This window comes from Eptesicus fuscus, chromosome 24, assembly GCF_027574615.1.
Source record: "Eptesicus fuscus isolate TK198812 chromosome 24, DD_ASM_mEF_20220401, whole genome shotgun sequence".
NCBI classification, from domain to species: domain Eukaryota; kingdom Metazoa; phylum Chordata; class Mammalia; order Chiroptera; family Vespertilionidae; genus Eptesicus; species Eptesicus fuscus.
Window position 1 is genome coordinate 11,444,224 of NC_072496.1, and position 16,559 is coordinate 11,460,782.

The following is a 16,559-nucleotide window of genomic DNA, read 5'->3' on the forward strand; positions in this document are numbered from 1 at the left end:
TAATGCGATAGAGAATAGCGCTCGGGGGCCTCGGGGAGCTGCCCCGGGAGGTGACACCTGAACAGCGAGCCAGAGGGTCCGTGGCCCAGGCAGAGGGAGCAGCTGTGCTGGCGGGGAGGGCCCCAGACCCGCGTGGCTGCCACACCGAGGGGGAGGGCGTGCACAGCAGGCCCAGCAGGCCGTCCCCGGACGCGAACTCACATGGGCACAGCCTGCGTCTAATGGAAAGCGTGACAGCTCATCTTAGATTAAACAAGACACTCCTTTATTTACTGAAACTAGAAGTGGCAGGACCAGAAGTAACTTAATTTTCCTTGAATGTGTTTAATTGATTTCAGAGAGAGGAAGGGAGAGGGAGAGGGTGAGAGAGAGAGAAACATCAACGATGAGAGAGAATCATGGATCGGCTGCCTCCTGCACACCCTACATGGGGATCGAGCCTGCAATCAGGGCATGTGCCCTGACCAGGAATCGAACCATGACCTCCTGGCTCATAGGTCAATGCTCCACCACTGAGCCACACCAGCTGGGCAGACATAACTTAATTTTGACATTTTCCTCCACCTCACGACGATCCTTTCACAAAATTAAACCTCTGAAATCTGAGCCAAACGATCTGATTTCAAACTCGGGGAGATGGAGCCGACTGTATTTCAAAACAAGGCTTGAATGCGGAGCTGGTCTCACAGCTCATGGGGACGAGGACATTAGCATTCTCTGAGCTCCTGCACCAGAAGGCCTGGTTGCCTGGCGCCCCGCTTACTGTACGGCCATTCACGCTGGCGGCGCGGACACTCAAGGTTGCCAAGTTTCCCAGGTGTCCCTCCGGAATGCCGCCACAGCCTGCCACTCCCCCCTTGAGAGAGAGACATCTCTATTCACGAGAGAGAAAACGACAGAGAGGCCATTTTTCAGCATCTTTGAGGCAAATTCACTCTGCAGCTTGAGCAGTCGTACCTCCTCTTAGCAACAGGTGCAGAGATACACTGGCGCCCTTAGAACATGCCTGAAAGGGGCCCTTCGCCGCAGCACCGAGGTCCGTGTCTCTTTAAGGAGGCCCACTTTTCATAGGCCGCCTCATTTAAATGCATCAGCCCTTCCGAACTGCCCCTCATTCATTCTCCTAAGGAAACACAAGACTCAGCGGTTTGTGTCTCATGCAAATTTTGCCATTTAGATTTGATATTTTAATTGATAGGTTACAAACCTATATTTATGGATTTGATATTTCTTACATATAAAACATCCCACTTAAAAATACATTTTTATTGATTTTGCCGAGGAAGGGAGAGGGAGAGAGAGATAGAAACAGCAATGATGAGAATCATCAATCAGCTGCCTCTTGCACGCCCCCTGCTGGGAATCAAGCCTGTAACCCGGGCATGTGCCCTTGACTGGAATTGAACTGTGACCTCCTGGTTCATAGGTCAATGCTCAACCACTGAGCCACACCGGCTGGGCCAACCTTTTAGATGATCTAACCTTCAGTTCCCTCATTTGTAATTTTAGGGGAATAACCCTAACTACCTTGTAACACTGTATTTACAGAGCAAAAACAGGTACACGCTTAAAATTCTCTCCACATTCCCGAATATACATAGTGATGTAATTTGGTAGTGATGTAATTTATTTCATTTCAAGAGGAATTTAGATGAGGCTATGAAACAAAAAACATGTATTTTGATCATAATCATGTCTTGTCCTGCTTATGTTTCTAATTCATAGTTGAGTGTATGTGTATGTGTGTGCTAAGGATAAGATTGAGGACAATATTTTATAAATACAAATCTGCCTTAAAATTGGTAGGATTTCCTTATATCCTTACTACTCTGTTTTTAGATTGTTGATGGCGAACTCTCCTGCTTGTATGAATTAATTTTATTTCAGCTCAATAAAAGGTACGGCCTCAGACTTGATCCTTTTGTCTCCTCTGAGAAACCTACATGAAGTCTTCCTGCTGGTTTAATAGAACAAACACAACAAACTGACCTTCATTTTCTCCCGTGTTCCTTTGTCACATCGATGTTCCTTTGTGCTGTTCTATTTGCTGCTGTCTGAAGTGCATCTAGATTGTGAGAAAGGGGATTTTGATTTCAATTGGCATTGATTTTTGAAATGTATTCACCGACTTTATAACTTGTGGTGGCTGCTTCAAATGAAGTCTTTCAAAGTTGTGTGTGAGTGTGTGTGTGAGTGTGGGTGGGTGTTTTCAGTGTTATAGAGATCTTTCAGTGTTAGACATAAACATAGCTTGGTAATGTTTAGTTTTTCCCTTCTTGATTTATAAAGCCATTTGATTTTAGAAAATGTAATTTTTGTTTAATGCTCAAGTAAAATGACTCTGGATTTCAGCCCTATACCATTTGTAATGACTTGGTACATGTGTGTAGACCTCCTGTGTGTTTACATATACACAGTACATACATGTAAATATGAGCAATACATGTGTGAGGAAATTATGATAAAAGGAGGTGACAGGGGTTCTTTTTTTGGCCTCAGCATGAATAATATTAAGCATACTATGAAGATTAAAGGCTGCACGCTGCTTTCCATGGTGTTATCAAGTTAAGCGTGAGATTCAATTTATTGTGAAAAATACCCAAAGGAGATCCCCCCCCCCCATTTAATTGAGCAAGATTGATTGGATAAAGGCAGTGTTTGTAAGATTTATCCAATTTTTCAAAATGTTTTTATTGATTTCAGAGAGGAAGGGAGAAGGGTAAAGAGATAGAAACATCAATGAGAGAGGGCCATTCATTGGCTGCCTCCTGCAGGCCCCCCACTGGGGATCCAGCCTGCAACTGGGACATGTGCCCTGACTGGGAATTAAATCGGTGACCTCTTGGTTCATGGGTTGGTGCTCAACCACTGAGCCACACAAGCCAGGCTGATTTTTATTCTTTAGTTTAACATCACTTTTTTTAAAAAATTACTGCCATCATTTAGAATGGAAAAGAGTTCAGGACAAATACTATCTTATCAATATATTTACTAGTGACAGTTTTGACATAACCAATTTCATCAGCACACATGGAAGCCTCCAATGTCATGTATATGAAAGCTGACAGAAGAAGAGACTTTCATAGAATATGAGAAAACACTTTTTTTATTTCTCTTTTATGTAGATAATACACTAAAATTCTAGTCTGCTCTCAGCTAGTCAGGTCACCCCTACATCATGGTGTTTACCGCTGGCCACAACATTTTGCTGGGATGTATTCGGGGGGGAGGTTCATGAATAACATAATAATTCTGTTTTATAAGATGAGCTTCTGTTTTGAGGTAATAAAACCATCACACCATCCCAATAGTGGATGATGTATTTACTTTGGCAAGTAAACATGTATCCATTTCTTCCATAATACAAGTGAAATTGTTCAGAAGTGATGCAAACAGAAATGAGACTGACTCTCAGCCCTGATTTAAATCTGTTTAAAAACTGAAAGTGCATCCAGTCTAGGAATTTTATTGTCAATAACATTATAAGATTTACAGAAACATTAGTGTCTTGGAATTTCTATTGATTCTTACTTTATGGTCCACATACAAACCGGTGATGGTTAATGTAATATCAACACAGAATAAGTTTATTCCCTTCACTCCATAACATTTTTCTAAGAAGTAACTTCCTGTATCAACTTAATGCAACTTGCCTTCTCATGCAAAATATCAGAATGAGCCCAGCCAGCATGGCTTAGTGGTTGAGCATCGACCTATGAACCAGTGGGTTATGGTATGATTCCCGGTGAGGGCACATGCCTGGGTTGCGAGCTCAATCCCCAGTAGGGGGCGTGCAGGAGGCAGCCAATCCAATTAATGTGCCTCATTGATGTTTCGCTCTCTCTCTCCTCCCCTTCCTCTGTGAAATCAATAAAAAAACATAAAAACCTATACCTTTTATGTATTTTTTTTAGAAAGCAAACATTAAATATCTCATAAGATGCAAGTTATTCAGTGAAACACAATGAGGGCTTATCATCAACTTGGTAGCAAGGAGAAAATGAAGCCAGATACAGAGCCCTCCACCTACCCTCTGTGCATAGACCTGAGGTCGGCAAAATAAGAAATGGATTCCGACTATTTAAGCAAAGTGATACTCCATGTAGTGCTGGGAAAGCGGGATAGTGTCGGCTTTCCGACCTCATTTCCAGGGCATTTCTGATAGGACTCTTCTTTTTATAAGCAAGTTAGCGTAAGTGTTAAGAGTCCTCTGGAGCCATCTATATTGTTACTGTTCTCAAATCTAATTATTTTAGCTGGCAACTCCATTGAGTTACCAGGGGGTAAAAAGCATTTTGGTAATGACCCTCTTAATCTTTCTTAGAAGACTGTTTAATGTCAAGAAGATGTGGGAAGCCGTACTTGTAAGACATTTGCATAGCGAGCGATAGAACAGAATCTCTTATTGGGAATGTGTCCCATTCAATAGTACTTCCCTTGACTGCCTTTTCCTCTGATGGGAGAATGTGAATACATGTAAAAAGAGAATAAGACAACACACTAAGACTTTTACTGAAAACACAATGAGCTGTTGACCTGTTATTCTGCGCGATGCTCACACACATACAAATACACACATCACTAAGTCCACAGAATTTCCAAAAGGAGCAAAGCCCTTGGATCCGATAATATTGCCAAAAGTAGCTAGCTAAGGAGGGCACCTCCAGGGTTTGAACCTCTTTCCCAAATGACCCTTAGTTATAGACAGAGATCTCTGGACAAAACGTCAAAGAAACTAGCTCTCCGATTGCCCCACACGACCTTGTATCCAGGAGAGGAAAAGGGGAACATTCACAACATTATAATCACACAGGTGTTTCCGTTTTAACATTGTTTTTGCCCTGCCTATATGCCTCAAACTGGGTACTGTTATGGCTAGCAAGGCGTTTAAAAAACGCAAACACTCTATACCTAAGTATGAATTTGTTTTGAAATAACTATGTTTAGATAACATCTATCAAGATCTAATAAGTTGAAAGATTATGGAATGATTTCTGAGCTGAAGGTCCAAGGAGGAATGTTACAGTGGAAAGAACAACCCTAGCCAGTTTGGTTCAGTGGTTAGAGCGTTTGCCTTTGGGCTGAAGGGTCATGGGTTCGATTCAGGTCAAGGGCATTGTACTTAGGTTGCAGGCTGGATCCCTGGCACATGCAGGAGACAACCAATCAAAGTGTCTCTCACATTGATGTTTCTCTCTCTCTCTCCCTTCTTCTCTATCTAAAAATCAATGGAAAAAATATTTTTTTTAAAAAGATAAGAAATAAGAACTTAAGAGTTAGAAGAGCTGAAATCGAGGCTACACCAAGAATTAGGCAAAAGGAAGCCGGCTGAGGGAAAGGAGAGATTTGCCGACTTGAAATTTGTTCAGAAGTGGCCTCCTACCGAAAAGGGTGGGGCATACCCTTTCCTTTTCCTTCTTGAGAGTGTGTCTCCCTGGCTCCCTGGAGTCAGAATCCAAGCTGCTGTGTATCACTCTACACAAATAACGATGCGTTTCTTTTAGAATTGATGCTATTATCTTTACGACAAATTCTACTTTGACTCTGAAATTCATGAAAACACATTTTGCAGAAATTTCATGAATATGTTAGAAATGACCTATACATAAAAAATTGTGTTTTCTATTTTGGACATGTTTAATAATTATTTAAGCTCCTTCCACTTGCTGGCTACTTTGTCATTGTTGTATGTTTTACGTGTCTCAATAACACACTGAGGATGCATTAAAGTCTCTACATTTACTGCTTCATTATTAACATGTGAGGTACCAGAAAGTGACTGAAACAAAAATAATAACAACATTCTTTTGTAGCACAGAAGTATAAGGAAAATTAATATCCTGACTTTTCCCTACAGTTTCATATGAAATTGCTCTCAGCAAAAGTTCGCTGTATTAATCATATAAATGCCATTTTTAATTAAATCGCACATTCTGCAATTGTAAAGGATTTGGAGGCCAGTCAGTGAGGTCCTTTTATTAGTTAGGGATGAAGTTGGCTACAGTCACATAAGCCAAGTAATATTGACTTAGGGGAAAAAAAAGTGATTTTATTCCTCTCTCAAATAATAGTACAATCATAAATAGTCCAGGACTGGTGTGATGACTTCAAAGCGATTGGACTTGCCCCGGCCGGTTTTGCTAGTGGATAGAGTTATCAGCCCAAAGACAGAAGGGTCCCGGGTTCAATTCTGGTCAAAGGCCCATACCTCGGTTGCGGGGTTGATCCCCAGCCCTAGTCTGGCTAGTGTGAGAGGCAACCTATCAATGTGTCTCTCTCTGTCTCTCCCCTCCCTTCCACTTTGTCTAAAAAATCAGTGGAAAAATATTCTGGGGTGAGAAATAAATAAATAAATGAATGAATGAATGAATGCACAACTAGGTGGAGACCATTTAAAAACAAACCAACCCCGAAATAGGCAGATGAATAACGTCCCGGCGCTGCCCCCTGGCCTAGCGGTGGGCTTGAGACAAAGCTCTGTGCGATGTGTTTTCTGCACGCTGGGCAGGTACTTTTTCAAAGCATTTTTTACTTGAAAGAATGATGGGCAGGCAAACTCTGGCTAGTTAGACTTGTCTAATGGGCAGGTCCGTTGTCAAAACGGAAAGAAATGAAGCTATCACGTCAGACGTATTGACATTTAATATTAAGGCAACTGACATATTTAAAACCAAAGTGAAATCTCAAGCTTTCAAGTTAAGATTACAAATTTGGAAAACTTGTGTCTGCCCCTATGAGATCGACAGCTTTTCAATACGTAACGACTTTTCTCACAAATGCAATGGCAGCATCGGGGGGTGAAACTGTGTTGGTATTGTAGAATGAATGATATGAAGATCTCCTATGTGTTGACACATAAGTAACCAGTATTTTCCAAATGACCTGGTCATGATTTTGTATGTGTGCGTAGAAGGTCCATTTGAACTTCAAGGTAGACCAAATAATTTAATGTAGGGGATTTCAAAATGTTAATCCCATGGTTTTAAATTCCACATTATAACTAACTTTTAAAAATATATTTTATTGATTTTTTACAGAGAGGAAGAGAGAGGGATAGAGAGTTAGAAACATCGATCAGATCAGCTGCCTCCTGCACACCCCCCACTGGGGATGTGCCCGCAACCAAGGTACATGCCCTTGACCGGAATCGAACCTGGGACCCTTGAGTCCGCAGGCCGACACTCTATCCATTGAGCCAAACCGGTTTCGGCTATAACTAACTTTTAAAACTGTTCCAGCCCTTCCGGTGTGGCTCAGTGGTTGAGCATCAACCCAGGAACCAAGAGATTGTGGATTCAGTTCTGGTCAGGGCACATGCCCGGGTTGCGGGATCAATCCCCAGTCGGGGGCATGCAGGAGGCAGCAGATCAATGATTCTCATCATTGATGTTTCTATTTCTCTCTCTCTCCCTTCCTCACTGAAATCAATAAAAATATATTTTATAAAAACATGTTCCTCCATTTGTAGTGGCTTGTTAGTGCCTGCAAGAGCCACTTGTGCTTGTCTCTTCACTACTCCATCCATGTTCAAGGACATCACACGGGCAGCTTGCAATTGGCCACGGTGGAAATATTTATATTACAAAATTGCTTCATGCTAAATATTGGGGGTATTTACCCCTTAAAGAGTTGGTTGCTAAAGATTTACAAAAAAGGACCATAAATGAAATATTTCTATGGATCCTTGGCTGCACAAAATAGTATAGTTGAGTTATTTTTTTAAGAATTATCTCTGAAGCCCTAACCGGTTTGGCTCAGTGGATAGAGCGCTGGCCTTGGACTGAAGGGTCCCAGGTTCAATTTTGGTCAAGAGCACGTACCTTGGTTGCAGGCACATCCCCGTGTGTGCAGGAGGCAGCTGATCAATGTTTCTCTCTCATCGATGTTTCTAACTCTCTATCCCTTTCCCTTACTCTGTAGAATCAATAAAATATATTAAAAAAGATAATTATCTCTGAATACTTTTCAATACTTTCTGTAATTATTGTCCTTTCATTAAATGAATGTCATCGTTACTTATGTCAAAAGTTTTAGGATAGCAAAAGGTGACTGCCTCAGGGACACCAGGTCACCAATGTCCTCAGTTTACCCAGGTGGGAAAGAGGATTCTGATGTCACAGAAATTCATGAGGAGCAGTGGTAATGGCAGTGCAGACTTGGGGGGAGGGATTACTCTGAGTGTCATGCCTTACCAAAAAGAAAGCATTATAAAGAAAAACTACATCATGTAGGAAAATAACCTACTGCCATTATGCAGGAAGTGTCAGAAATCATTTTATTTATGAAGATGCATTTTGTTTGCTTTTATTTGTATTTCAAGATTTTAGAATATCAGATATTGAAATCCAGTTCTTACAGTGATGAGTTAAAAAAAAAAAGCTGGGAAGAATATCATAAAGGCAGGACAAAAATCAGAATTTTCACTGGTATTGCTTTAGACACTTCTTTAAAATAGGTTTTTATTAATTTCAGAGAGGAAGAGAGAGGGACAGATAGAAACATCCATGATGAGAGAGAAATCATTGATTGGCTGCCTCCTGCACACCCCACACTGGGGACGGAGCCTGCAACTCAGGCATGTGCCCTGACCAGGAATCAAACCCAGGACCCTTCAGTCCATAGGCCGACGCTCTATCCACCGAGCCAAACCAGCGAGGGCTGCTTCGCCACTTCTTTAGAAATTTCTGGAAACATACCCCACAAATAGCCCAACTTTTTCCCACTGTATTCTAGTAACTGATTATACTCCATATTGGTTTTTAGTTTTCCCAATGTCATTTTATATTCTATTAAAATGAGAAAACAAAACAAACAATATCTCACATTCCTAGTAGAAGAAAAACGGTCATGGGTAAAAACCAACTTCAGTGAAATCGTGCATCTAGCAAGAAGTCTGCGTGGTGTGTGCCAGGAGTAATGGCTAACATAGGAGTTATGCTGCATTGGAAAAAGGAAATCAAGAAAAGCCTTTGGCAATCTTTGTTTTCTAAAACTTCTGAACTAAATAAATCAAATATTAAGTCCCATAGTTTACTGAAACTTATTCCACATAATGCATCTTTATTTAATGTTGCTTATTTATTTATTCTGTATACATCCAACTTGCATTGTTTCATGTTTTCATACATTCCTTAAATATCTTACACTTTTATGGAAAATTTGGGTGTTTAAATTGTTTTTCTAGACATGAATGTGGCTCTTTGTTTGTTATTATTAATCTTCACCTGAGGATATTTTTCCATTGATTTTTTTAGCGAAAGTGGAAGGGAGGGGGAGAGCCAGAGAGAAAGAAACACTAATGTGAGAGAGACACATTGATTGTTTGCCTCCCAATGTGCCCAGGCCGGGGCCAGGAAAGGAACCTGCAACCCAGGTGCATGCCCTTGACTGGGAATTGAACCCAAGACCCTTTGGACCATGGGCTGATGCTCTACCACTGAGCAACACTGCAACGTGGGCGAAAGTAGGTTTACAGATGAACAACCGTCAACCGCTTTTGCCCAACCCTGTATTATACCCTGCTCTCTGCTCACTAGCAGTTGCTGTTTTTCCACCCACCCTTTACATACACCCACAGTTTCTATCTCCACATTTTTCGTGATATTATATTCAGATCTCGTGGTTTCACGAGCACCCATGATCGCCACCCCGCCTCCTCAGACCTCCTCTGAGCTTCAGATGTCAACGTCCCACTCTGTCCAGACTTGTTAAGCCAACTTCTTAAAGCCAACCTGTGCATAACCAAACTCATCTCCTTGCTTCCGGACCCACCATCCTCTTACATCTCCCATTTTTGTTTGATGGGTAGAACCATCTACTTTAGTGGTTTACAAACTGTATTTACTCCACATGTGAAGCATGAAGTTCATTCTACCTAAGTAACAGTGTCTCCCACAAGCTGGGATTCTCTACTTGGGAATGTACACAGACAGCTATATATAAAAGCGCCTTATGTGTAGAAGAAATAAAAAATCTTAAAGGATGCATAAAATAACAAAACTTACAGCTATGGCAGTGCTCAAAGGAATATTTATAGCTGGAAATGCTTATATTTTAAGAAAATGAAAGTTCTTAAATCATAACCTACCTTTTCTCTCCATGAAAGTAAAAAAAAAAAAAAAAGATCATAGTAAACACAAGCAAACAAGCAAACAAAAGGAAGGAAATAATGGTTACAGTGGGGAAAAAACCAAGAAGAAAAAATAAAAATACAAAGAAAACCAAAAGTTAGTTCTTTGAAACCAAACCGGCACACTTGAACTAAACTAATGAGAGAGAGAAAGAGAGAGAGAGAGGCAGTGGGGGGACGGGGAGGAGAGGGAAGGAGTGAGAGGGAGAGAAAGACATCTCGGAGAATGGAAGGAGATATTCGTATATCACATAACTGATAAGAGACTAGCATCCAAATACATAACTTGCTCTTACAACAACTCAATAACAAAAGTAAAGTCAAAGGAAAAGTGAGTAAAGGATTTGAATAGACATCTCATCTCTCCAAGATGATAGCCAATGAGCACTTAGCACAGGAAAGAAACTCAGCATCATTAGTCACTGGGAAATAGAAACTAAACCACAAGATCCAAGGAGGGACAACAACAGAGAGGATGTGGGGCGATGGAGCTGTCACCCATGGAAATGCGAAACGCTGCAGCCACTCTGGGAAACAGCTTGGCAGCACCTCAAAATGTTACGTCTAGTGACCTTCACTCATCAGTTTCACTCTCAGGTATACCCCCAAGGAAACTGAAAACATACCTCCACGTTAAAAAAAACATACATGAGTGTTCATAGCGGCATTACTCACACTAACCAAAGTGTGGAGTCAACCAAAATGTCCATCAAAGGATGAATGAATACATGACATGTGAGAGACCCATACTACTGATACACACTACACGGATGAGCTAAAAGTACCCTGTTAAATGAAAGAAGCCAGTCACAAAGACACAGTGCATGACTGCTTTTGTAAGGAATGTCCACACCAGGGGCAGCTGGAAGGACAGGCGGTGTGACTGGTTTCTAGAGCTAAACAGCCGAGGGCTGGGTGTGGGAGCATGGGGAGTTACTGCTAATCGGGACTGGATTTGTTTTGGGGAGAATGAAAATGTTCTCAACTTGGATTGTGGTGATGGTTACATAAATTTTGAATATCCTAAAATCCAATGAATTGAAAAAAAAATGCCAATGATTTATTTTGAAATTGAATTTTGAAAACTGTATAGACTTTCAGGTGTTTACTTTTTTTCATGGGGAAAAAATCTATAATTATAGATTTCTCCTCTTAATGATTTAAGCATCAAGTCAAAATGCAAGCATTTTATTACCGAGATAGTGCAAATGCATACTTTTTGTGATATCATTCTATATTTTCCCTTAGCTTTTCATTCTGATGTATTTTTAATCTGACTTCAAATAAATAAATACAATTTTTATTGCACTGTCTGGTCAATATATCTTAAAGTAGCATGTCTAAAAATTGTGTTTCTCAAAATTAGAGTTCAGATACAGTATTTTAATAGTCTGTCTTCATTCACATAAATTATTAGTAACTTCTCCAGCAGTTTTCAGAGATTCATGTTGAATAAGGCTTATGGTACTCTGAACACTAATCAAAGAACATAAACTTTAAATTCTTTTAATTCAAAATTACATAATAAGAAATTTCACTCTGTGGCCCAGCTTATCCCAATGCTCACAATTTAACCATAAGGCTCTGTGTTTTTGTATTCACTGTGATACAATTCTTAGTTGACTACCTCACATACCACGTTATTATGACTTCTCCATTTTAACAATAAAAGAAAAAAGTCCGGTTGGCATGGCTCAGTGGTTGAGCACCGACCCATGAACTAGGAGGTCATGGTTCGATTCCCGGTCAGGGCACATGCCAGGGGTGCAGGCTGGATCCCCAGTAGGGGGCGTGCAGGAGGCAGCCAATCAATGATTCTCATCATTGATATTTCTATCTCTCTTCCTCTCCCTTCTATGAAAGTAAAAAAAAAAAAAAGATTTAAAGAAAAGAAAAATTAGGAAGTGTTGGTTTGTATGTTCCTCATGTACTATATTACTTCGGAAAGTAACCACAATTTATGACTTTGAGACTTGAGATCATACTGTGGTTTCTGATGATTGCCTATCACGTGAATAACACTGAGCGATGTGTATCCCACACCTGTGTTCAGACATAAGCAGAGCTCCCTGGGAAAACAACGCCCTCAGCTGTCTACGTCGCCACCAATGTCTTACCTTTGTCTCGGCAGGCTGATGAGGGGCTGCTTGTGACACCTCTTGCTGAGGCTGAAGAGCTTGTGCACAATTTTCTGCGCCTTCAGGAACAGCTGTTTCATGCTGTTCTCCAGTTGCTCATAGCGGCGCTGGAAATTAGAATCCATTGTCCACAAGTGCATGATGGTAGACGTGTTGAGGAAATAGTTCATGGGCAGCCTTTTCATAAAGAACTTGAATTCATCTGGGGGGAAAAAAATTGTGAAAATCCAATACGTTCATTATAAGCAATTCTCTTCCTTTTTCTCCAAAACACATTTCACAGGTTAATATTAAAAAAAAAATGAGTCCATGCAATTTATTATTGGTGAGTAGCAAATGAACAGGAAGATGTTTTGATGCTTTAATCATATTTTCTTTTTGGTTTCCCTTTAAAATAGAACTTTCAGGGAAGAAGATAAAATAATTTGGTCAGAAAATTTAAGCTAAACTTATTTTTTTCATGTTCTCCTTTTGATGGTCTTTGAATGAAATTTCTCCATAGGTAGTGGTCATTAATTCATCCTTCATTTTTGCCAGTAGTATTCCTAAGCCTTTCCAAGTGTTTTATGTCAAAGAAATATCTTCAGAAATGTTTATTAACTTAGTATAGAATATATATAATATTATGAAGCATATTTATTAATTTTAAGAGGGAAATTTTTTTTAAATATAAAATTATACAATTCAACTCTATACTCTGATTATTCTCTTTAACCATTTGCAATTTGCTATGACTGACATAATAGTGTAAAACATAAATGGATGCTAAAGAGAAAAAAAAATAAAAAGCATTTAAAGCTCCAATATTGACTCTCATCTTTGTTGTACTATCATGTCTGAAATCGTCTTATTTTCAAATGTCTGATTAACCAACAGTAGCAACAAAAGTTGATGCTGCACGAAAATAAATAAAAATCTAAACGGTCTACTAATTATCCAAAAACAAAAAGACGGTTGGGACTATAGCCGAAAGGTAGAAACATCACAACTGCCCATAAAAATAAATGAAGTTTTGATACCTGCCACAATGCAAAGGAACCTTGAAAATATGGGAGTTAAGACGCAAATATGGTGTGATCCCACTTATGTGAACTCTCTGGCATAGTTAAGTTCACTGAGACAGAAAATAAATTAGAATTCGCCAGGGGAGGTTTGAGGGGGAAATGGGAAGTTATTGCATAATAGCTACAGAATTTCTGTTTGGGGAGATAACTTTTTGGAGACAAGATAGTGGTGATGGTTGCACAACATTCTGAATGTAGTTAATGTCACTGTATTGTACAGTTAGAAAGATTACAATGACAAACGTTATATATTTTATCACATTTAAAATATTAAAATATGATAGTTGAACCTTTCCCTCATCTCTTCTTTTATATCTGAAGTAAATATTATAAATTGGACTCAGAATGTGAACTTTTTGTTGCTTTTAGTATTTATTGAAAATAGGAAGTACATGTTTGGGTTAACTCCACAAACACACACCAACATACTGCAAGATTTGGAAAAAGGTTCCCAATGGCTAAACCAGTATTATTTGGCAAGTGCGACAGACTACATTTTAGTCGTTTTTCTACCCATTATGAAGTTATACGGTATGCACTAAACCTCAGTCTCTCTGTGCCTTAGTTTCCCCCTTTGTAAATGAGATAGAGAGTTCTGGATGATAGTCTCATATACCTTTAAAAGTCTATGACATTATGAACCAGGGGTCCTCAAACTTTTAAACAGGGGGCCAGTTCACTGTCCCTCAGACCGTTGGAGAGCCGGACTATAGTTTAAAAAAAAACTCTGAGCAAATTCCTATGCACACTGCACATATCTTATTTTGAAGTAAAAAAACAAAACGCATATGGCCTGTGTTAGTTTGAGGACGCCTGTATGAACAGTTGCTTTAAATTCTAATTTGGTTAGTTTTAAAGATCCAATTCAAAAGCAGTTATTTTCAGCCCAGCTGGTGTGGTTCAGTGGTTGAGTGTCAACCGATGAACCAGGACATCACCTGTTCGATTCCTGTCAGGGCACATGCCCGGGTTGTGGGCTCCATCCCCAGAAGGGGGCCTGCAGGAAGCAGTCAATGATTCTCTCTCATCATTGATGTTTCTATCTCTCCCTCTCCCTTCCTATCTGAATTCAATAAAAGTATTTTTTTAAAAAAAACATGGTTATTTTCAAATGTCATTATGGCTATTACTATTATTATTATTATCATTATCAGTATTCAACAGAATTTGGAGAGGTGTGTTAACACTTATTTTTTATATGTAGGCACCATCTGTATTAGAGTACCATATTGTCATTAGCACTTCTTAAAACATGCCATTTCTCACTTGATAAATGAACCACATTAATTCAGATACCTGGTTAGAGCAATTAATTTATATTTATTTCGTGTGTTAGGGCTAGTTCGATATTCAGATCCAACCTACATCAGTGCTAGAATATGCAACTTTTTAACAATGTAATAGAAAATGATATTCACGGATATTAGGGTGACATTAGGTGTATTTCTTCTACAACAAATAAATGCAGAGTCCTGGCATCTTTGGGACATTGCAGGTATAGACTTTTACTAGAAAGAAAAGTAAAACCAAAGGAAATGATAACATCCCAGCGCAAGTGATTACGAGGAAAGATATTTGCGCACATACCCACTTGATATGCTTCAAATCATCTTTTTAAGTAAGCAGGGCTACAAATAAATGCATTTTAAAATTCCAATTCCACAGAACCCTACGATTTGTTTGGTCCCATATGTCTCTTTTGAGAGTTTCGCTCTTTTGAATAACGGAGCTGATGCCTGGGACTGGGAAGCATCCTGGGAGTAGTCTCAGAGCAGATGCCACTACTTTGAAAACTAATCATTCATTTCATTGTTGTCTCTTACTTGAACACGTCTGATAAGCCTTTATTGTTTCGTGGGCATGCATATTTTAATTCTTTTCATTGTTCGTTCTAATGGTATTCTGAAAGTCGCTAAATCAGTAAATTATATTCGCAGTAAAGGATAGCTTAAAATAGAATTTAATTTTATCAAAGTGTACATAATTGTGTCAGCTGAAAACCATCATGAGGTAATTTCTAAGAAACATGGTTTTAACATAACACATGAATAATTACTTCATGATAAAGTCATTAAGAGTCACCACTGACAGTCACCCAAACCATTTATTGGACACCTGCTATACACAGAACAAACAGCTGTCTCCGTCTAGGAAAGAGAATACGAATAAGCTTTTCATCTTATTTTTTTTAATGACAAGTAGACGTGAAATATATTTGAGTGCTAGAATAACGTCTCTAGTATCTGACATTCATTCTATTTAGAAGTCAGTAGAATCCCCAGAAAGATTCCTGTGGAGATTTTTTCCCCTCTCATCTATGGTAACTGGTAAAGTTCACATATTTGTAGGATATAAAAATAAAATGAATGACACATTAGAATTATGATGTGCGTTAGTGATTTACAAAACTACAAAGTGGGGATGCCAGATAACATCTTATCCTACAATAATGTCCAAAGTCAAGTAGAAGATGAAGTACCATTGCACCCCCTCCCCCCTTTTTTTTTCTTTTTTCTTAATCTACCATCACTTTTCAAATGGCAAATGAACAGGGACTAGCCATACTTTGTGGGGCAAATACAGTTCTAAAAGAAAACAGTGATCTCATGTAATCTGGAAATATCCATTTAAGAGTGTATCAATTGAGTATTTTACCCTGTATAATCTTGAGGACTAGAGAGAAAACAACACACACAATAATAATAATAATAATAATAATAAAAAACATCACCTATGCTGGCAGGAATTTATAGTCACTCAGTCTTCCTAACAAAACTAATTCACAGGAAGCAAAGAGTAATGCAAAGGAAAATGCATGGTATTGATGAATTCTGTGGAGGCAGAGAGAATCAGGCCAGTGACAAGTTTCCAATGAATTACAGAAGTCTCGCCAGGCACCATGTGGACTCCAGGCTGCTACTACTTCTCCATGAAAAATGAAGTATTTTTAAAAGTAGCATAACCAGGTCTGCTGCTCCCCACCTCCCTTCCCCCTGATAGAAATGCTAGTTAACACTTGATATCTAATTAGCTAATTTTAAATTAATGATCTGTCTCTCTCTATTAATATGAGTTCTTACTTTGGGCAGGAACTCTTTTAAGTGCTTTAAATATTAATTCAATTCCCCCAATAACCCTTCATGTAAATTTTATTGGCGTAGTTTTGTATGTAGAATGCAAATCCTCTTCAGTTTCCTAACTCTAATGTCAGCAAAAATATTACTAACA

General features: G+C 39.2%; 1 protein-coding gene across 2 annotated transcripts in view; it reads right to left on the minus strand.

Annotated features, from left to right (window-relative positions):
• BRINP3 (BMP/retinoic acid inducible neural specific 3) overlaps nucleotides 1-16,559 on the minus strand; it is a 199,555-nt gene that overhangs the window by 14,492 nt on the left and 168,504 nt on the right. For both annotated transcript variants that reach the window (XM_028158072.2, XM_008149829.3), the window contains one exon: nucleotides 12,247-12,469. In XM_028158072.2, the coding sequence (XP_028013873.1) occupies nucleotides 12,247-12,469 (223 nt within the window). The remainder of the gene's footprint in view (nucleotides 1-12,246; nucleotides 12,470-16,559) is intronic.